General features: G+C 44.8%; 1 protein-coding gene across 1 annotated transcript in view; it reads right to left on the bottom strand.

Annotated features, from left to right (window-relative positions):
* LOC144180446 (uncharacterized) overlaps positions 1 to 19,120 on the bottom strand; it is a 56,567-nt gene that overhangs the window by 17,880 nt on the left and 19,567 nt on the right. The window contains exons 4-5 of the mRNA XM_077708786.1: positions 18,363 to 18,472; positions 11,422 to 11,536 (exon numbers count right to left, since the gene is read on the bottom strand). Coding sequence (XP_077564912.1) covers positions 11,422 to 11,536; positions 18,363 to 18,472 — 225 coding nt within the window. The remainder of the gene's footprint in view (positions 1 to 11,421; positions 11,537 to 18,362; positions 18,473 to 19,120) is intronic.

The raw sequence follows: 19,120 nt of genomic DNA, 5'->3' as shown, positions 1-19,120 counted from the left end.
GAGTCCAAGTGTATGAAGTATCCCCTCGTTGAAGCGGAGTCCACTACTGAAGAAGCCATCGAGATGCTCAATAATGAGATGATCTTCCGAGAAGCTTCAATGACTACATGTATATTGGCCAGCAACGACCCTGTTGTATCTAACGCCTCAGAAGTACTGACTTCACCGGAAAAATCAATTTGGTCGCCTTCTGGAACCTCAAAAGTGGTAGGACTTCATTGCAACAAAGAGTCGGACATCTTTCCCTTCACGCCCCAGATAATCCAGTACTACCGGGAACAGGCCTCAAAGGATACAGGACACCTTCTTCAGCCAACGTCTGTAAAGCAGACCGAGTCAAAAGGACACGAGCGCCAAAACAAGGCACGAGCCAGAAGACCCCATTCCGAGCCAAAAGTGAGGCATCAAGCGAAAATTGTGGCGCTGCAGACACGGAACAAAACAGAAGAACAAAACAGAACAAAAACAGAAGCGCCAAGACGTCCTCGGAGGAAAGCACAGAGAAAAGGCAGCAAAAGCACGCCCTCCCCGAAGGTCCGACACCTGCAAGAGAAGTTTTCCGTTTGCAGCAAGTTTCCCTTGTTTAGGTTTAGAAAACTTTCCTGCTCCTACCTTCTTGAATCGACTCTGGCTTCCAAAACACTGTGGACAAATTGCAAGAAGCGACAGGTTAGGCAGTGGAAACACCGATGGCGGAGGAAGCGCTCTCTTGACGGCGGACGACTGATGCACGGGAATCTCAAATCCAGCCCAGAAAAAGACACTTATGGAAGGACAGAGTCATTCTACTCGGCGAACAACGTCATATAAAACTGTGGACCTTGACGCAGTGATTAGAAGAGTCGATCGATCGATGGGACGAAGTATCAGGACTTGCTCTCTACGCTTGCCCAGCAGCACTTCAGTCCAGCATGCCGTACTCCACCCTTCGGAAGCCATGGACCTAGCGTCATCTGTCGGCGGGGGAGACTGTTGGGACTTCCTCGCTGCTTGCAGACGACACTGATCATCATCATTCATGCTGCTTTTCACGAGCTGTCGCATGCTCGCGTGGCTGCGCCGGCTCGCGCTCTTCTTCTGGTTCCATTAAAAAGCCTCATACTATCACGACGTGTCGCTCCGCTTTCTGACCATCGCGCCGCAGCTGGAGGACCCAGAGGTCCAACAGACATAAATGATCAGACAAAAAAATCGCGGAGATAATAAAAATGACGAATGAATCTACCAATAATTGTTTAATAGTGTGTCCACGAACGATGTGCTGGTGCGGAAAGAAAAGTGCATATCTCAGAAAACTATAGAAAATAGCATTGTTTAGTCTGAACGAGAATGAGACACTTTAAAATACACACACGCCGACACACGCACATGACCCACGCACATATGCAAACAAGGCAAGTGTAAGAAGACAAGACATGATTAAAACTCTGTACACTGAAACATGTAAACCGGAAAAAGATACTAGCTAAAAATCACGCCACAATGAAGGCATACAACTTACATACACAAGTGAATCATCGAAAGAATTAGCATACATACATACATACATAAACTAACCCCGGCAGCATAAAGTGTGTCAGTTGAAGTTACATACTAGGGCAAGCAAACTACTCCTGGTTTGTCAAGCTACGCAGTTCCTTACAAAAAGCTGGAAAGGGACGATAGAATACGCCCAAACTTTCTGCGTGCATATTGTATAGGTGCTGAATGCGTCCCACGGGACTCTTGACACGGGCGGGGACATGAAACAGTCTAGGTGCCCTGGTATTGCCTGTCGGGGTTCTCAAATTTATGGCACCCAACAACTTTGTACAATCAATGAGGCTGTGGACCAGTTTGTACAAGAATAAAAGGTCAGCCTTGGCCCTCCGGCTGTGTAGTGGGTCCATTACAAGCAAGCTGGCGGCATCAACACCAGGATAATCTTTAGCCTTGGCAGTAGCGTACCTATCTTTTAGTATTGAGAGAAATTTAGTTTGCACTCTCTCAATGGCCGCCGCGTTGGACCGACACGTTGCATTTCAGACCACGGATTCGTATTCCAATAGAGGGCGACACATTGAGGTATAGAGCTGAAGAAATGTGTCTGAATAGTTGAATTCTCTGGAGACACGACATGTTGCACCAAGTGTTCGCAAAGCACGACGGGTAATCTCATTAGTATGGGCTGTAAATGTGAGCTTAGAGTCCAACAAAACTCCCAAGTCTCTTATTTAACATACCCGATTCAGATCTTCTTCACTTATACGATAGGTGAAATTGATATCATCTGTTGTACGGGTATACAACACCACTTTGGTTTTTGCACTGTTAAGTATCAACTTATTTCGGTTGCACCAGTCCGAAAACGCGGAGATATCACATTGCAGTCGTGCACAGTCTGAGATGTTGCCAATCACTTTGAATATTTTAATATCGTCTGCGTGTAGCAAGAACGATGAGTACTGAATTGCTGTCGAAACATCGTTGACAAAGAGTGAAAACAAAAGAGGTCCAAGGACAGATCCATGAGGCACTCCGCTGGTGGCTGAGTACGTTCCGGAGTGTAGCCCGTTAGAGTGAACGTAGGAGTGACGACTGGTAAGGTAGTCACGCAGCAGATCTAGCAACGGATCAGGAATGTCAAGGAGGGAAAGTTTTTTTACACAACAATGAATGGGAAACCACATCAAATGCCTTGCTAAGGTCACAGTATACCACGTCAAGTTGGCCTCAGTCTTCCACTGTCTTTGACGCATGTTCCATAAAAGAAACGAAGTTTGTAGTGGTCGAGCGGCCACGTATAAAACCATTTTGATTTGGAATAATTTTATATCTTATTCTGGATGTAATGAGGGAATAAATTATAGATTCACAAATTTTAGAAGCACTGCACAGGAGGGAAATCGGTCGATAATTTTTTGCATCTGTTTTTTACCCGGATTTGTGTATCGGTTCAACTTTAGCAATTTTCCCAACAGTTAGGAAACGTGCCAGTACTAATACAGTTGTTAAACACACATACAAGCACTGGAGCAAGGATAGGACTGAAAGCCTTGAGTAGAGCCATGGGAATGCCATCTGTTCCACAGGCTAGCGAGGGCTTCGCGTCCCGTAGGCTTTTCATCCGATTTCCTCCCCTACAAATGCCGTTCTCGGTGCCGTACCACGACAATTGGACATCGGAGCTGACGGAACGTCGCAGGTATCTCTATACACCGTTTTAAACTGCTGAGCGAACGCGGCATGGACGTCATCAGTGATTACTCCATCGGAGTTAAGAAGAATAATGCATTCATTGTTATGCTGGGGTGACCTACTGCGGATATATTCCATAAATCTTTGGGGCTCCTTTTAAGATTGCTTTCTATGGACGTAATGTATGCAGCCCGATCACGATCATACAGTTTTTTACAGAGTGTCCGGTATTCTTTGAACTCTAACTTCCATTTTGTCTCCCCACTTTTTTTAGCTTTCCTGTGGGCACGCTCTTTGCCTTTTAGTGCCGACCGGAGTTCACTCGAGAGCCAGAAAGGATACTTCGAAGATTTAGATTTCTTTAGTGGTATATATCTGCGCATACCTTCTTGAAGTAGTGTGGCTAATTCGCTGGCCTGAAAATTTGGGTCATTTGACGCGAGGATTGCCGACCAATCAAAATTCGACAAGTACTGGTAAAAAACTGATGTATTCACCTGCAGCAAAATTATAGTGGGGGAATTCGGAAACACGTTTCTTGTCCTTTTGCACATCACTTTGAATAGGTAATACTATGGATAAGGGTGGATGGTAGTTGTCCGGGTAACCAAAGCAGTAGGGCTTATGTTGACACTGCAGTTTTCGATGTTTGAAAAACAAAGGTCAAGTAAGCTCCCAGCAGAGTTCACAACGTGGTTGCACTGTTCAAGACCAGTAAATGAAATGAAGTCCAGTAAGACTGAGGCCTTTTCAAGAACGTAGTTATTGTAATGAGAAATACTAAGGTCACCCCATTCTATTCCCGGCGAGTTAGTCACCGAGAATCACGATACGGTGTCTAGGATGAGGGGAAATTACATTTTCAATCGATGCTAAACAAGTTTGAAAAGAAACCGGAGCTATGTTAGGAGCTAAGTAAAATGCACCAAGCAGGACGCGTTCGCCACCGATGCAACACAAGTCAAACCAGACAGACTCATCCTCTGTCTCCAGGTCTGCGCGCCTCACGCATCTGAATGAGCTATTGACGGCTATCAAAGCTCCCCGTCCCGTGCGTTTAGGCCAGATGTGGAACGGTCACTGCGGAACACGGAACACATTGTAATAAGGCGGAAAATAATCTTTTGACGAGATACTGGGTATGAGCCAGGTCTCCGTAAGAACAATCACAGAAAAAATTGAGGAAGATACATTACAAAAAAAAACTCGCTTGCTTTAGTCCTTAGACCACGAACATTTTGAAACAAAACGTTAAGGGACCTATTCATGAGTCACCTGTTCATTTTCTAGCTCAGATACGCGCAGATGGCGATCATGAAGAATTGCCTGGAAAGGTTTAAAACGGCAGTTTGTCGGCCATAGGCCCGGGTCCTGCAGCTTCTGAAAAGCTTCGTCGTCAACTGCAACGTAAAATGAGGCATAGGATTCATACTTCGTTTTCAGCCGTTTGCACACTAACGGTGCGATCGCGACGCTAGAAACACATGCCGACACCTGGGAGGACGATGTTTCAGGAGCCAGCTTTGTCACGAACAGCGCCATTTGATCGCCAAAGTTGACTGGCGAACGGCAACGTTGTAATAATATCAATCAATCAATCAATCAATCAACCTTTAAAATAATAATATTAATAATAATAATAATCAATCAATCAATCAATCAATCATGTTTATTTACGTGCCCAGGAACAGCCAGAGGCCTGAGTGCTGGCGCACGGGTAGTTACATGAAAACAAAATACAAGAAACATATAGCAAGAAACAAACAAGCGACAAGACACACACAAATTGAAGTAGTGAAAATGACAGAAATAAAGCACAGGCGGAGCCTGGGTACAGGTAAAAAAATAAAAAAAGAAGATGCCTATGTTGCTCTGCCCGTCGTAAAGGCCACACGACAGGCAGAGCAACAAAGTTTGACAGTAATACAACAAAAACAACGGCAAGAGTGTAGAGACAAATGAAAAAACGAACAAATGACAGTAAACAGTTTCAAAAATAGGCAACTATCAGTTGATAGACACAACCGCAGAGAAATCAAATTCCAGAAAAAAAAAGAACGACAGACATATCATAGGTGTTTAACATACTGTATTCAACAGCGTTGTACGGTAAACTGTAAAGGATTTCTGAAAGATGTCAGGGCGTTCAAAGAAGCGGTTGTAACAATTCTGTATTCTGCGCACAGGAGAATGATTGGAGTTGCGCGCAGCGGTCAAGAACGGGCGATGCGATCTGGTGGGCCTTTGTGGTACACTAAACTCTAAACAGTTAAGCAGGTCTGCGCAAGAAAGGTCACCATGAACAATTTTGTGAAGAAATGTAATAATAATAATAATAATAATAATAATAATAATAATAATAATCAATCAATCATGTTTATTTACGTGCCCAGGAACAGCCAGAGGCCTGAGTGCTGGCGCACGGGTAGTTACATGAAAACAAAATACAAGAAACATATAGCAAGAAACAAACAAGCGACAAGACACACACAAATTGAAGTAGTGAAAATGACAGAAATAAAGCACAGGCGGAGCCTGGGTACAGGTAAAAAATAAAAAACGAAGATGCCTATGTTGCTCTGCCCATCGTAAAGGCCACACGACAGGCAGAGCAACAAAGTTTGACAGTAATACAACAAAAACAATGGCAAGAGTGTAGAGACAAATGAAAAAAACGAACAAATGACAGTAAACAGTTTCAAAAATAGGCAACTATCAGTTGGATAGCCACAACCGCAGAGAGATCAAATTCCAAAAAAAAAAAAAAGAACGACAGACATATCATAGGTGTTTAACATACTGTATTCAACAGCGTTGTACGGTAAACTGTAAAGGATTTCCGAAAGATGTCAAGGCGTTCAAAGAAGCGGTTGTAACAATTCTGTATTCTGCGCACAGGAGAATGATTGGAGTTGCGCGCAGCGGTCAAGAACGGGCGATGCGACCTGGTGGGCCTTTGTGGTACACTAAACTCTAAACAGTTAAGCAGGTCTGCGCAAGAAAGGTCACCATGAACAATTTTGTGAAGAAATGTAAGGTCTGCACGCATACGTCTGCAGTTCAAGGAAGGGATGGAAGGGACTATGGATAAGTCAGAATCAGGATGAAAACTGGGATTGTGATGACGGTGCTTAAATATGGATAAAAACTTCTTCTGCACACGTTCTATTAATTCACTGCTAGATTTGGAGATGCCGTTCCAGGCAACAGAAGCATATTCTAACTGTGGTATACATATTGCATTGTATAGCTTTAGAAATGGATCTGGACAAGAGAATTCCTTTGTAATCCGACACACATTTCCAAGGCTTCGGAGTGCTCGCCGGGTGATGAACTTAATATGAGGAGAAAAAGAGAGGGTACTGTCGAAAAGCACCCCTAGGTCCCTAATCTCCTCAACCCTTTGCAGAGGAGCTCCCTCAATACTGTAGGAAAACAGCAGACGGTGGGTTTTCCGGCTGTAGGTGACAATCTTTGTTTTAGTGGGGTTTAAAATTAGGCAGTTTTTCCTGCACCAGACCGATAATTCCGACACATCCCTCTGCAAGGCACAGCAGTCCTGAACACCGCTAATGTGCCTAAATAGTTTGACATCATCAGCATAGAGAAGAAAAGAAGAGTTTGTTAACTCTGTTGAAACATCATTGATAAAGACAGAAAACAATAATGGACCCAGCACGGAACCCTGGGGTACACCACTTGTTGCAGGGTAAACACTAGACTTTTTGTAGTTAACATCTACATAAAAGGACCGGTCAAGGAGATAGTTGGACAACAAGGCAACAAGGCTTGCGTCTACACCGGACTTAGCAAGCTTGTTAATTAATAACCGATGGTTCACCACATCAAACGCCTTACTGAGGTCAAAATAAATAACTTCCAACTGGCCGTTTTCACAAACTGCAGCCGAAGCCTGTGTCATAAAGCTTGCAAGATTTGTGACCGTCGATCGACCCGAGAAAAAGCCGTGCTGATTTGGTATCGCAACGTTCTTGACGCAGGCAGCAAGAACTTTGTGCAGAGCTGACTCAAAGAGTTTTGAGGCGACACAAAGGAGTGAGATCGGGTGATAGTTACAAACGGCTGACTTATCACCAGACTTAAATATTGGAAAAATTCGAGCGATCTTCCATGCACGAGGAAATTTACCTAAAAATAAGCAGTTATTATAAATGGAAGTTAAGACAGGCACAAAAATGTTGCCGTAAGCCTTCATGAGGGCTGCTGGAATTCCATCTGCACCACAGGAAAATGATGGTTTCATCCGTTGAAGGCTATCATTGACAATTTTTTCATCGAACCTAAGTGTGTTAAAATTAGAGTTATTAAACGATAGGCGTTCGTCGTTGCCATCTGGCAGTTGAAAGACAGAATGAAAGTACTGAGCAAAACTGGTGGCAACATCCTCAACCTCTTCACCATCGGAATTAAGCAGGCTAACGTGTTCTTTAGACGCCTTAGAACGGCCGCGTACATACCTCCAGAATTCAGCCGGTTTCTGAGACGCAGCAGCCTCTAACGATTCTATATAGAGCTGGTGGTCACGCCGGTAGAGGATTTTACAAAGTGAGCGATACCGACTAAACTCCGCTTTCCACTTGTCAAGCCCAGAACGCTTGGCCTTTTTGTGGGCGCTATCCTTAAGTTTAAGCGAACTTCGAAGTTCTTTAGAAAACCAGTGGGGAAATTTGGAAGGAACAGGCTTATAACAAGGGATGTACTTTTCCATGCCACTTCTGACTATTTCGGTAAAACGTCGAACCTGTTCGTCAACATCATTGACATCCAAAACACTAGACCATTCAGCAGATGAATAAAAGTGATACAGCCCAGCATAATCTCCACGCTTGAAAGCATATCGCGGGACTGAACAATTGTCAACACCGCCAGAGCGATGCTGGGTCGCGACCGAGACAGAGACAATAAGAGGGGGGTGAAACTTGTCGGGGTGCACAAGGGATATTTCGGAGGCACACACTTGTACGTTTTCTAAGTTTGAGAAGCACACATCTAGAACATTACCACAAGAGTTTTCTATGCGGCAAAACTGCTGCATGGAGGTAAACGACTGAAAATCTAATAGCATGCTGCATTTCTGCGCTGCATAATGGTTTTTGTGCTCAAAGGAAAGACTGTTCCAGCGAATACCTGGGGTGTTGAAGTCTCCAAGTATGATGAGCTTATGGTTGGAGTGTGCATTTGAGACATTTTCTATGGATTTTCTATAATAATAATAATAATAATAATAATAATAATAATAATAATAATAATAATAACAACAATCAAATAATAATCAAATCAATCAAAAAATCATCCTTTATTTTCAGTGCCCAGCAACAACCCTAGGGTCTTGGTACTGGTACCCCATAAACAAACATTCATAAAAACAAAATAAAATCAAGACAACACAACACATGAAAAAATATGTATGACAGAAACAATAAAGTAAAAATAGTTACAGAGATCCCAGAAAGCAAAACTGCAAAAAAAGGAAGCCTACTGTTAGAAGCCATGACACTCGGCCAGCAAAACGTTGAAGGCACGTGAAAAATTGAAAATACACAGGCAAATACTCAATGAACATGACGCAGATAGATTATACCCATAAAAAGGTCTTGTAACAAAATGTTAGGAAGTTTCAAAATGGAAAAACGAAGTTCAGCGTTACAACCACTGACACTCAAACCTACAGAAATTCAAGCAACACAAAACCCGGTAAAGTGAGAAACAAACAAGCAAGAACACTCATCTGCGTTTTCAATATCGCTACGTAGCACACACGGGAGCGATTTGTTAGCGGCTAGAAGGACCCCGCCCTGTTTTTGTTTGGATGCCGTTAAGGCACGATCATTACGATATACATGGTAATTTTGAGGAAAATAATCACTGGATAGGATATCAGGGCACAACCAAGTTTCAGATATAGCTATTAATAGAAAGAAAGAAGCCAGAACATTACCAAAAAATTCAGTTGCCTTAGTTCGAAGGCCTCGCACTAGAAGCAGGCCGCTTCGCCATAAAATCAGTGCTGTCCTCTCCCGCCAAACTTTACCTTCGCCCGCCTATAAGTATGCTTACGTGTTTTGAAGGAGAAAGCGTGGCGTGCTGTTGTGCCGGTTACCTTTCGCAAGCACGTCTACCCGTCTTTACAACACCCGCGCTATTTTTGCGGCCTGAATCCGTCTTAATACAGCTTAATACATCGTTAGTAACCTTAATTCAACCTAAAGCACCCATTTTAAAGACGATAGTCTTTCTTGGGCTACTTAAACCCAGAAATGTTGGTCTGTCTGCATGTCTGTCTCTCTGTCTGATTGATTGATTGATTGTGGGGTTTAACGCGCCGACGCAACGCAGGCGATGAGGCGCGCCGTAGTGGAGGGCTCCGGATTAATTTTGACCACCTGGGGATCTTTAACGTGCGCCGAAATCTCGTACACACGGGCGTTTTTGCTTTTCGCCTCCATCAGAAAAGCGGCCGCCGCGGCCGGGAATGGAACCCGCGACCTCGTGCTCAGCAGCGCAACGTCTGTCTGTCTGTCTGTCCGTCTGTCTGTCTGTAACTCGATTCAGCCACCCGGGCAAAGTAAAATTATTATTGCGCAATAGTCTTATATACTCACAGCCACATGTAAACGTCTAAGCCCGGTTTATATGTTCATACTTGTCAACTTTGTTGAACAAGAACAACACATTACGCAAATATAATATAGTACACAAGGGATACTTACAGTGTTCCTTTATTAAAAACATTTATGGATGCTTGGTTTTTCGATAGCAAATGATATTCTACATCTACTGCAGAAAACCGCCGCCTCCTGGCGACATATAAAAAATCACGGGGCAACAGCAACGAAAGGTTCCACTAGCTAGCTTCCACGTTCTGCTTGGAACGCACGTGAAGCACGGCGGCTCTATAAACCTTCTAGTCGGCCGCCTCCATTCAGCCGCATCTCCGCCGTATTGCAGCGCTGACATCGAGGAACCCGGCCTGTAGCAGTGGAACGCGGTAAATTGAAATCGCCTTGCGCAAACGTTTAGTGCGTTTACCTTGGAATGAGCGCGACGGTACAGGAACAGCATGAGAGGTGAGCGGGAAAGCAAATGGGGGGAATTTCCTTGGCAAATGTCTACAAAGACTATCGTCTTTTGGCGACATTTGCAACGAAAGGAGCAGATACGCGGCCATTTTTTATCTTTCTCTTCCTTTAGTCTACCTAATTCATTGCAATGCACCTTTATCTGTTTTAGTCAACCTCAGTAATCATCACTATCAATCACTAATTACTTACTAATCCATCTTAATTCGTCTAAATCTTTATACCTAATTCATCGCAATGCACCTTTATCTGTTTTAGTCAACCTCAGTAATCATCACTATCAATCACTAATTACTGATTAATCCATCTTAATTCTATTCATCTTAATCCCCCTTTATCATCGTTACCTCCCTGACCAATTAATCCTTAACATTGGTAATCATTATTTATCTTATGTACACTGATGGCAACCGTTTGTTGGTTCGCTTCTAGCCTTTCCTAGGTTTTTTACCGTTCGTGCCGACGCCGAGGTCACCCAAGGTCACCTTCTCAAGACGCATATCAGGCTTTGGCATGAAAAACCATTTTGCTTATTCGCAAGGACGAGTATAAGCATTTCAGACCCGAAACAGTGATCAGGCTGCACGAGACATCCCGGCGGGCCACATGTCCTGCAACCCTGCGCCAGGCTGTTAGGCTAACAGCTAGCCAGTCTTTCAGCTTCTTGGTGTTGTTCAGTGCTGCTGTTCATCTGGCTCGTTCAGTGTTGCTGTTGCTGACTTACTATTCAGTTTTGCTGTTCATCTGCTATTAATCTGCCTCCCAATTGCTACGGGTTAACATCTATCAATAGAGTGCAACCCTAACAGCTCGAGAGCCCCCTATAAACAATGAACACTTTGGCAGAAAGAAGACCTGGATGTAACACTGAGTTCAGTGGTTCAAATGAAGGTGTCGAGAATCATCGCTTTCAGTTGCTGGTCCTTTATTAACGAAGACAAAGTTGTACTACTACAGACCAAACCTTGTACCGTCCTCACAAACATACAAAGACACAAAAAGAATAGAAACATTTTGCGTCATTTCCGCAATTGATGTTGTTGACCCTGTACAACACATCTTTTCCCTCGCCTCTAGCAATTGTAATTGTGGCCCACGCTAAAGGAACGTCGCATTCACTGTCGTGACAGGGGCATTCACTTACGAAGGTGGGCAGTTCCTCGGATGACGACATTAGAGACACTGGTCGAGCCAAACAGGGACCATCCGAGAAGACAGGCTCGGACATATGGGTCTGCAGAATGATCGTATCTACCGACCTGGGAAAATAACGAAAAGCATGCTAATGGACCTCTACAGAGTGAAATGGGCACCCACAGACACGGTCCAAAGTTACGAGGGGTTCCACAGTTACCATCCGTCACTGAAAAAGTGTGCCTGGGAGTACGTTCGAAATGCGCGACTTCAGCTTTTTGTGAACGGTTGCTGTGTGGGCCATTCATACGTATACTCACGTAGTGAAGTCTGCTGATATACCCCGTCGAAGTACAGCTCCTATGTTAGAATATAGCCTCATCGATATGACTTCCTCTCGATATATCTTCCTCCCCGGTGTACTGGCGAAGGTCAAAAGTCATATAACACTGATGTCTTCTGCTACGGAACATGTATCTGATGTAGTTGGCTTATACAACTAGTATAAACGCGAATGCCACAAATACACACTTTTTAGTAGGTGTACGGAAGTAATCGCATTCTGCGTTTAAATTTCGTGTGAATGCAAAATAAAACTCGGCTATCCAAGAAAAACTAATCATGCCGTTATTATTTCTTTTAGCACAAGATATACCTTATATGTGGCACTGTTAATTTTAAGTGGCACGAGGGGATTCGTGTACCACAGATGGCAGAACAACTGCATTACAAACTTGGAGAGTAAGCAATGTTTAAAGATGGGTTTAAGGATGTGAGCGTAGCGCTCATGTCGTATAGAGAAAAGAAAGACAAGCGACGCATTAAATTAAAATTTGCTGGTTATGAGTGACTTCTCTTCTCCCTGAGAAACGCTAAGAAGCATAGCGCAGCCTGACCAACAGTGGCAGCTGCCAAACGTGGCAGCTATCTAGCCAAGCGATGAGCTCCCACAACGCTCTGTCCAACAGCATGCTTAGCTACGGTAGCGGCAAAGTAATACGAAACAGATGCATTACACGTTTTTCTTAGGCAAGAGAAATTAACTCCGCAGATCCACTAGGGGTCGATTCTGCAGTTAAGGATGTCATTTTAAGGCATGAAAAAGTAGGGCGTTTTTAAGCCCTTTTGGTAGCAAAATCGGTTCGGCCAAAGCTTGATAAGGAGGGGGAGAAAATAGGTCCAGAAAGATCCGTTGCTATGGCAGAAAGGATAATATCCGCGGGAGAAAAATCAACCCTACATCCCTCCATAGTTGCCTCCTTGAGTGGCAAAGAACATATTAAATTGTTCGCAGCCACCTGAGCCATTATTGTTTCATCCTATACTATTCACGCTACCATATTCCTTTATCAACGCTAAAAGCAATTTATTTCGGCGCCTTCCACTGCCACCTAACATACTGAGTCAAAGCGAAGCACACGGCAATACGTATCATTCGGATCTGGAACTGCAAAAAAGGGCGCTGGGAATTATGACGGTCTTTCATGCACGGCTCATTCAGCACCGCTCCTTAGGCAGCTAGATTTAATGCCCCTTTTACTTGCACGTGATTGCAAAATAGCTTGTGTTACCCAGAACATATCACACAATACCCCTTACCATCCTCAATTTTATTAGACCTCTGAAAAATACAAGAACTCGCTCAGGCAGTAACCTCAACCTTCCTATGGTACATAACTGTTATGGTAAATGGGCTGTGAAATATATTGGAGCTAAAAAATAGAATATTCTACCAGTTCACAATAAACAAAGTCAACTAATTTCAAGTGCGTTCAAGAAGTACATAGAACGATCTCGCAGCACTAATGTATTGTTGAAATTTTGCTTTTGTAACCACTTGTCTACAATAACTGTTCCTTTGTTATAAATTCTGTAGTCATATTAACGAAGTTTGTATAAATTCTGTAGTTTGTACACGCCTAATGCATTTAGTTTATTCACGAGATGTTGTTTGCTTTTTCGTCTGTTGCAGTGTACTTTGCATATTCTATATTATTTATATTTCTTTAGCGTAATCATAAGCGTAATCTACGTACTAGCTAGATGGGCCCGGTTCAAGCATTGTTGCTAAGGGGCAAGACGCAATTTTCACTATTCTACCAACCAATGTTTTGAAGTAAATAAACATTAGAATGAATGAACAAACCACTTCAACCCCCTGTGGCATCTCTAAGCAGTGTTGCGGAGTTACCACTCCGGAATACGAATGACCCAACATTCGTTCCACCTTTCCGAGACGACGGAATGGAATGGGAATGGAAGGAGGACAACGATTGGAGGAATGGAATGGTAATGAAATTAAGCGCTTTTTGCCCGGTTTCGAATGGGGATTTTTAGACGACGGCGTCACGAGTGGTGGCGCCTTCCGGCAACCTAATTAGTCTGTGGCGGGGACTGCATCAGTCTATCTTAAAGGGAGCACCAACGACGAAAATGAGTACGCATACCCGGCATTTCGAGTAACTGAATCCACGCAGCCTTGGCATCGCGTGTGAAAGTTGTGGGCTAACGTACGGAATTGCAGAGGACCCCGGCCAGCTTCGCTAGAAGAGTTCTACGCGCCGTACACTAGGCTCTGTGGAATCCGAAGACTCACGCACGGGTTCACGTGCTCACATGCGGTAGACAGACTGAGGCTATGCAAAGTTCGGCTTTATTGCCTTGCAGATATAGGACATATACCATACAACATGACTATCGCTTGCGGGGACACAGTGGCCCCATTCGCTCGCTCAAGCCGCGAGACTCATACCTCGATATCCGCTATCACGGCCGCGGGAGCGGGGGAGGCTTCGCTTGGGAACGATCAGGGCATAATGTCTCAGCAAAGTCCCCTGGAGACAACTGGGTTCTCAGTGATTGGGGAATTGGGAGTAGGCACTGCCCAAACCAATTGACACTGGCCGAATCCCCCAGCCGACTCCCGGCGGAATGCGCACTCGTCCCGCTGGTGGGCGTGTACGGAGAGGAGGTCTTCTCCCGTATTGGGGAGAGGGTGACGTGGCGGCTGCCAGAAATGGCGGCTCCCAGCTCGCCAAAACATGTGCAGGCGCATCTAGGGAAACAACGGTCCCTACAAGGTGAGCTTCAGCGGCGCAAGCACGCCTGGCCGGTGGCGCCGTTAGGTCAGCTCTTTGTCCGCGAGTACGGATCCGTGGGCAAGTTGGTGTGGCGATTTTGACGAATTCATAGCGCCAAGAACGATGACAAGAAAGAGGACACACTGATATGTGCATGTTTGTGAAATAAAACTAGATGGAAGTTATCGCTGTGTTGTGTCTCCTTTTTTTTGTCCTTGTTCTTTCCGCAACGGACTCATGAAAACAGCTCTTTGTCCTTCGGCAGGCTTTTTGAGGCATAGCTTTCTCGGTGCAACTTTTTGTGGCGCCGATGGCAGACTGGCGTCTCTCTCAGTGGCAGTCGCCGTGTGGCCAGGCCAGCAGGCGGGGAATAGCATCGAGAAGCAGGCAGGGGGGTAGACGGGGAGGGGGGGGTGCGGATACTAACGGAGCTCATTCTTAGCCACGGTGTTTCTCACCGCAAGATGATGCTCTGAAATCTTGGGGCTAACAATATAAAGCGTTCGCGCGTGAAACACGAAACAACGAGTCTGCTTGGTGTTCCCCACCCGCCGTCCATAGCCGGCACGCAATGTAGCTTATAGGCCGACCCGATAGGAATGTCGCGGCATTATGGCGCCAACCTGTCGATCGTCTATCCGTGTGTCGCAGTGGGGCCCCGGGGCTCCAGCAAATCAAAACCAAGGCAGCAAAAGGACATTTGGAGGTGAGGGATTTGTGTGCCAGGCACCTGTCATAAGCGTATGAAGCGAGCTTCGGATATCTTACTGAGCTCTGTACCTCCACACACTGCTACGGCGGCTACCGTAGTGGGCAGCTGGAATATACGATTGTATACATATTGTAACACAATGCCGAACACAGCTGCCGAAAGGCATCAGTTTCTATCAGTTCCGGCTCCAATAGCGCCCTTTTATACCAGTGCTTTGATAGACTGTGCTTTGCTTCGATTCTACTGTGCGGACCTCTCCTCCAGTTGGGCCAAACTTGTTCGTAGTTTGGTGTATGTGCTTCTGTGCGCGTGGCCTTTGCCCCTGGATACAAACGCACCTGATTACTGAAGCCTTAGTCGTCGGCTTGAAAGTTGGAGCATTGCCACTATTCAGGTAGGGAGGTCTCATTTCGAAATTTTTATCGGGTCACCGTGCGTAATGGTTGCGCGTTCATGGAAACAAACTGCCTGACCATACTTCTTTATTTTAAAGGGGCTCCCGTCACGGTATGGTTCTGTGACTTTAAATTAGGGGGTCATAAATAATGTCCTGTATTGAACGAATTGGCCTCAGGTAGTGCTATGGCAATAAATCAGCGCGATGGAGGTGAACGTGGAAGCGGTGGCGACTGGCATACGGTAGATGCAAAAACTGTTAACGGCAATCTGTGCTGCTCCCCTCCCGTCTCTCGCATTGCTAGAGTAGCATAAGCGCTCAATGATGTAAATTCCCTTGAAATCATTCAAGTTAGCAATTGGAATGAGTGTACATATGAGCATTTAAGCTCGGCGCGACATGCCTGTGAGTTATCCACAGCATACTAATTACGCTGGTATGACGGTAGGTGAAGTCTATTGGAAGATAGCACGCCGCTGACTGAGCAACTAAACTGAAAAGGCGGACATCAACGTAATATCTGCTTCATCTCGCGTCACGCAAGAGCAAACCGTTAAAGCATGCGAACATGCAAATACTATAATAATTAGTGAGATCATGCTACTTATTATGCAAAGGGGGCAGTGTCACACTGTCCATTTTTAATAAGAAAGATTCTATAGGGGGACCGATCCCATTCTTTCAAAACCTAATACATTCCCCCTTAGGCCGGGTGCTCGACCGCAAAGCTCTGATAAGGTCTCTGCACACATGGAGCGTGCATGAAACCAGGCACAGCAAATTAGGTCTCTCTCTCCCCCTCTCTCTCTTTCTCTCTCTCTCTCTCTCTCCCTGAAACTGGGCTTCAATTGTGTCAAAACGCTTACTTCAAAATAGCAGAAAAACGAACGGTTGTAAATAAGACAACACGCGGGTAGATCATATGGAGAAGCAGTATAATAGTATACCTTTATCTCATAAACCACGTAACGGTGCACATTTAAATAGTTCGTAGGTGTGTTTACTTAAGGCGCAAAAAATAGTCGCATGAATTCGTTCTTCGTCTGCGATTTTGTTCTTTGGAGATTTCGCGATCGATTGGACGCGCTTTCCGCGAAGTTTCGATGCACTTTCAGCGAAAGGTTGACGCACTTTAAGCTTTCGCGCTTTTCTCTATTTTCGTTAGGAAGGGATGGTAATTTTTTGCGTTGAGTAGTTGTTCTTCATGAGATATGTAACCAACCGGCTGCCACTTGCCAACTGAGGTGACCAGTGACAGATTTTGCATACTTTTGCAGTTTTCAACGCATGTAATAACGCCAGATTCATGTTGCATTCCTCGATAACTCGATAGAGCAACTGAGGCAGTTTTTATGTTCAGGAATTAAAGAAATGGAATTGAACTACCAATTTATTCCAGGATTCGGAATAGACTCACTTCTGTCATTCTGAGGAATTGAAAGGAATGGAATCACGCCACCTTCTCGTTCCTCAGAATGGAATTGGAAAAGAATGGGGCTGCGAATTCTGCAACACCCTCTCTAAGATCTAGTGACAGCACTTAAGCAAAGAAATTTTCTCGAGGTGTGCAGGGGTGGCTTTATTTCCGCGGCGAAAGCTTGTGACGCTACTGACCGCGTATCAAACACTTTTGGTGGACAGATCATTCTACAGAGAATACCTGCAATTCTTTATCAAAACGTGTCCCCACCCGATTTCCTGTATCATGGATTTAATTGCGAGTCCGATGATACTACTGCTGAATGGGATATATGCATGCCCTGTCGAGAATACGCAAACAAAAAATTTACAGGACGCAACACGGTTGCAGAATCGTACCCTTCATTGCGCCCACAAGGAAAGAAGTTTGTTACTTGAAGGCTAGAAGAAGGTGCGTGCGGTGGTACGCGCGACTTGTTCTGGAAATGCGCTTCCCGACAGGCTCTCTGTGATGCCACTTACTGTGTTTTGTGTTCCAAGTTCGAAATATGTATTTCATTTGTTGTTTTAGATGCATATTCCGTTTTTATAATTTTTGTATAGTTTCAAGTTGCATGTTAACTGCCTTTTCATATTTCTTGCTACGGTAGCGGTAGCAAATTTCAGTTGTTAGCGCTCTTTGCATGTGGCCTCATCGGTCGTCTCATATTTCTCCCGCTGTTTCGCACTCGCACAGCTGCTAGCCGCTAAGCGTTGTGTTTAATCACGAGCTGTTTTCTTTCACCAACGCGCTCCTGCAGAAATCTCGCCCTGGTGCTAAATGCGACGCTGATCTCTTAAACGGTGTTTATGCGACTCTGGAAACGTCCGTTGCAACCAACAGCAAAAAAAGCTAAAAAGTTGTGTGAACGGAAATTTAAAGTTGACTTCCCTAATAGAAGCGACGATAACGCATCGCTGCCATTTTATTTGCGTATCATCAAAACTGATTCGGGCGAAATTATTTGTTAGAACCATTGTTAGAATATTTCAGCAAAACGTAACTCAGCACTGTTTGCCCCTATTTATGTTTTTATTTTGCTTTACAATACTGCAGACTCTTTTGAGGCTCTTTGGAGACATATAGACATTTTATGGTCTCAAAGCCTTCAATCATCGTTATTTGTCATACTGCATTGCATTCTAAGTTGAAATTTAAGATGAAAAAACTACGCCCGTAGAAAACGGTCTCTTTTCTACTGTAGGGGAAGCATTAGAAATTGGTGCCACTAGAGGTTTCTCCCCCTTTACCCGACTAGGACACGATAAAGGGCAACGTTACGTCAGGAACCGGGCACACTCACTGCATTCCCAAAACTTCCGTGACGAAGTCGTTCACCGCCTTCTTGTTGTACAGCCACACGCCGAGAAAGGTCATTGCGTGCTGCTGTCCTTGAACAGCATCAGCCAAGGCCTGCGAAGGGGGAAGCAGCTTTCAGGCGAGGTTTCAGTATACGCCTGCGGCCAGCGGTCGGGCAATGAACGCTCCTGTCTGTCTGTCTGTCTTTCTGTCTGTCTGTCTGTCTGTCTGTCTGTCTGTCTGTCTGTCTGTCTGTCTGTCTGTCTGTCTGTCTGTCTGTCTGTCTGTCTCTCTGTCTGTGACTAGATTCAGCCACCCGGCCAAAGTGAAACAGAATCTGTGCTATATTCTGATATCCCCACAGCCAATTATAAACTTCTCAGTGCGGTGCCAATCTTTGTTGAACAAGGACAAAACATTACGCAAATGGGAGTCAGAAAATCAATACATAAGTGATATTCGCAGTGCTCCTTTTTAAAAAATCATGAATGCGTGGTTTTTGCGATATCAAATGAAATACTTCAACTGCAAAAAATCGTCGCCTGCTGTTGACCGCGCCACCAGAGCTTCCAGCGGAATTTTATGAAATCAAACCGTAACAGTAACAAAAGATTCCACTAGATGCGTTCTATGTTCCACTTGGAATGCACGTGGAGCAGGGCAACGTGGTTCTGTAAACCTTGTAATAGTGCGCCTCGAGCCACGCGCGTCTCCGCCGTACGGCAGCTCTAAATTCGAGGCACCCGGCCTGGAGCAGTAGAA

Source organism: Haemaphysalis longicornis, unplaced genomic scaffold (genome assembly GCF_048455015.1).
Source record: "Haemaphysalis longicornis isolate Haplotype H1 unplaced genomic scaffold, Haemaphysalis longicornis Haplotype H1 scaffold_4, whole genome shotgun sequence".
Classification (NCBI taxonomy): Eukaryota; Metazoa; Arthropoda; class Arachnida; order Ixodida; family Ixodidae; genus Haemaphysalis; species Haemaphysalis longicornis.
This window is presented reverse-complemented; position numbering and strand designations above follow the sequence as displayed.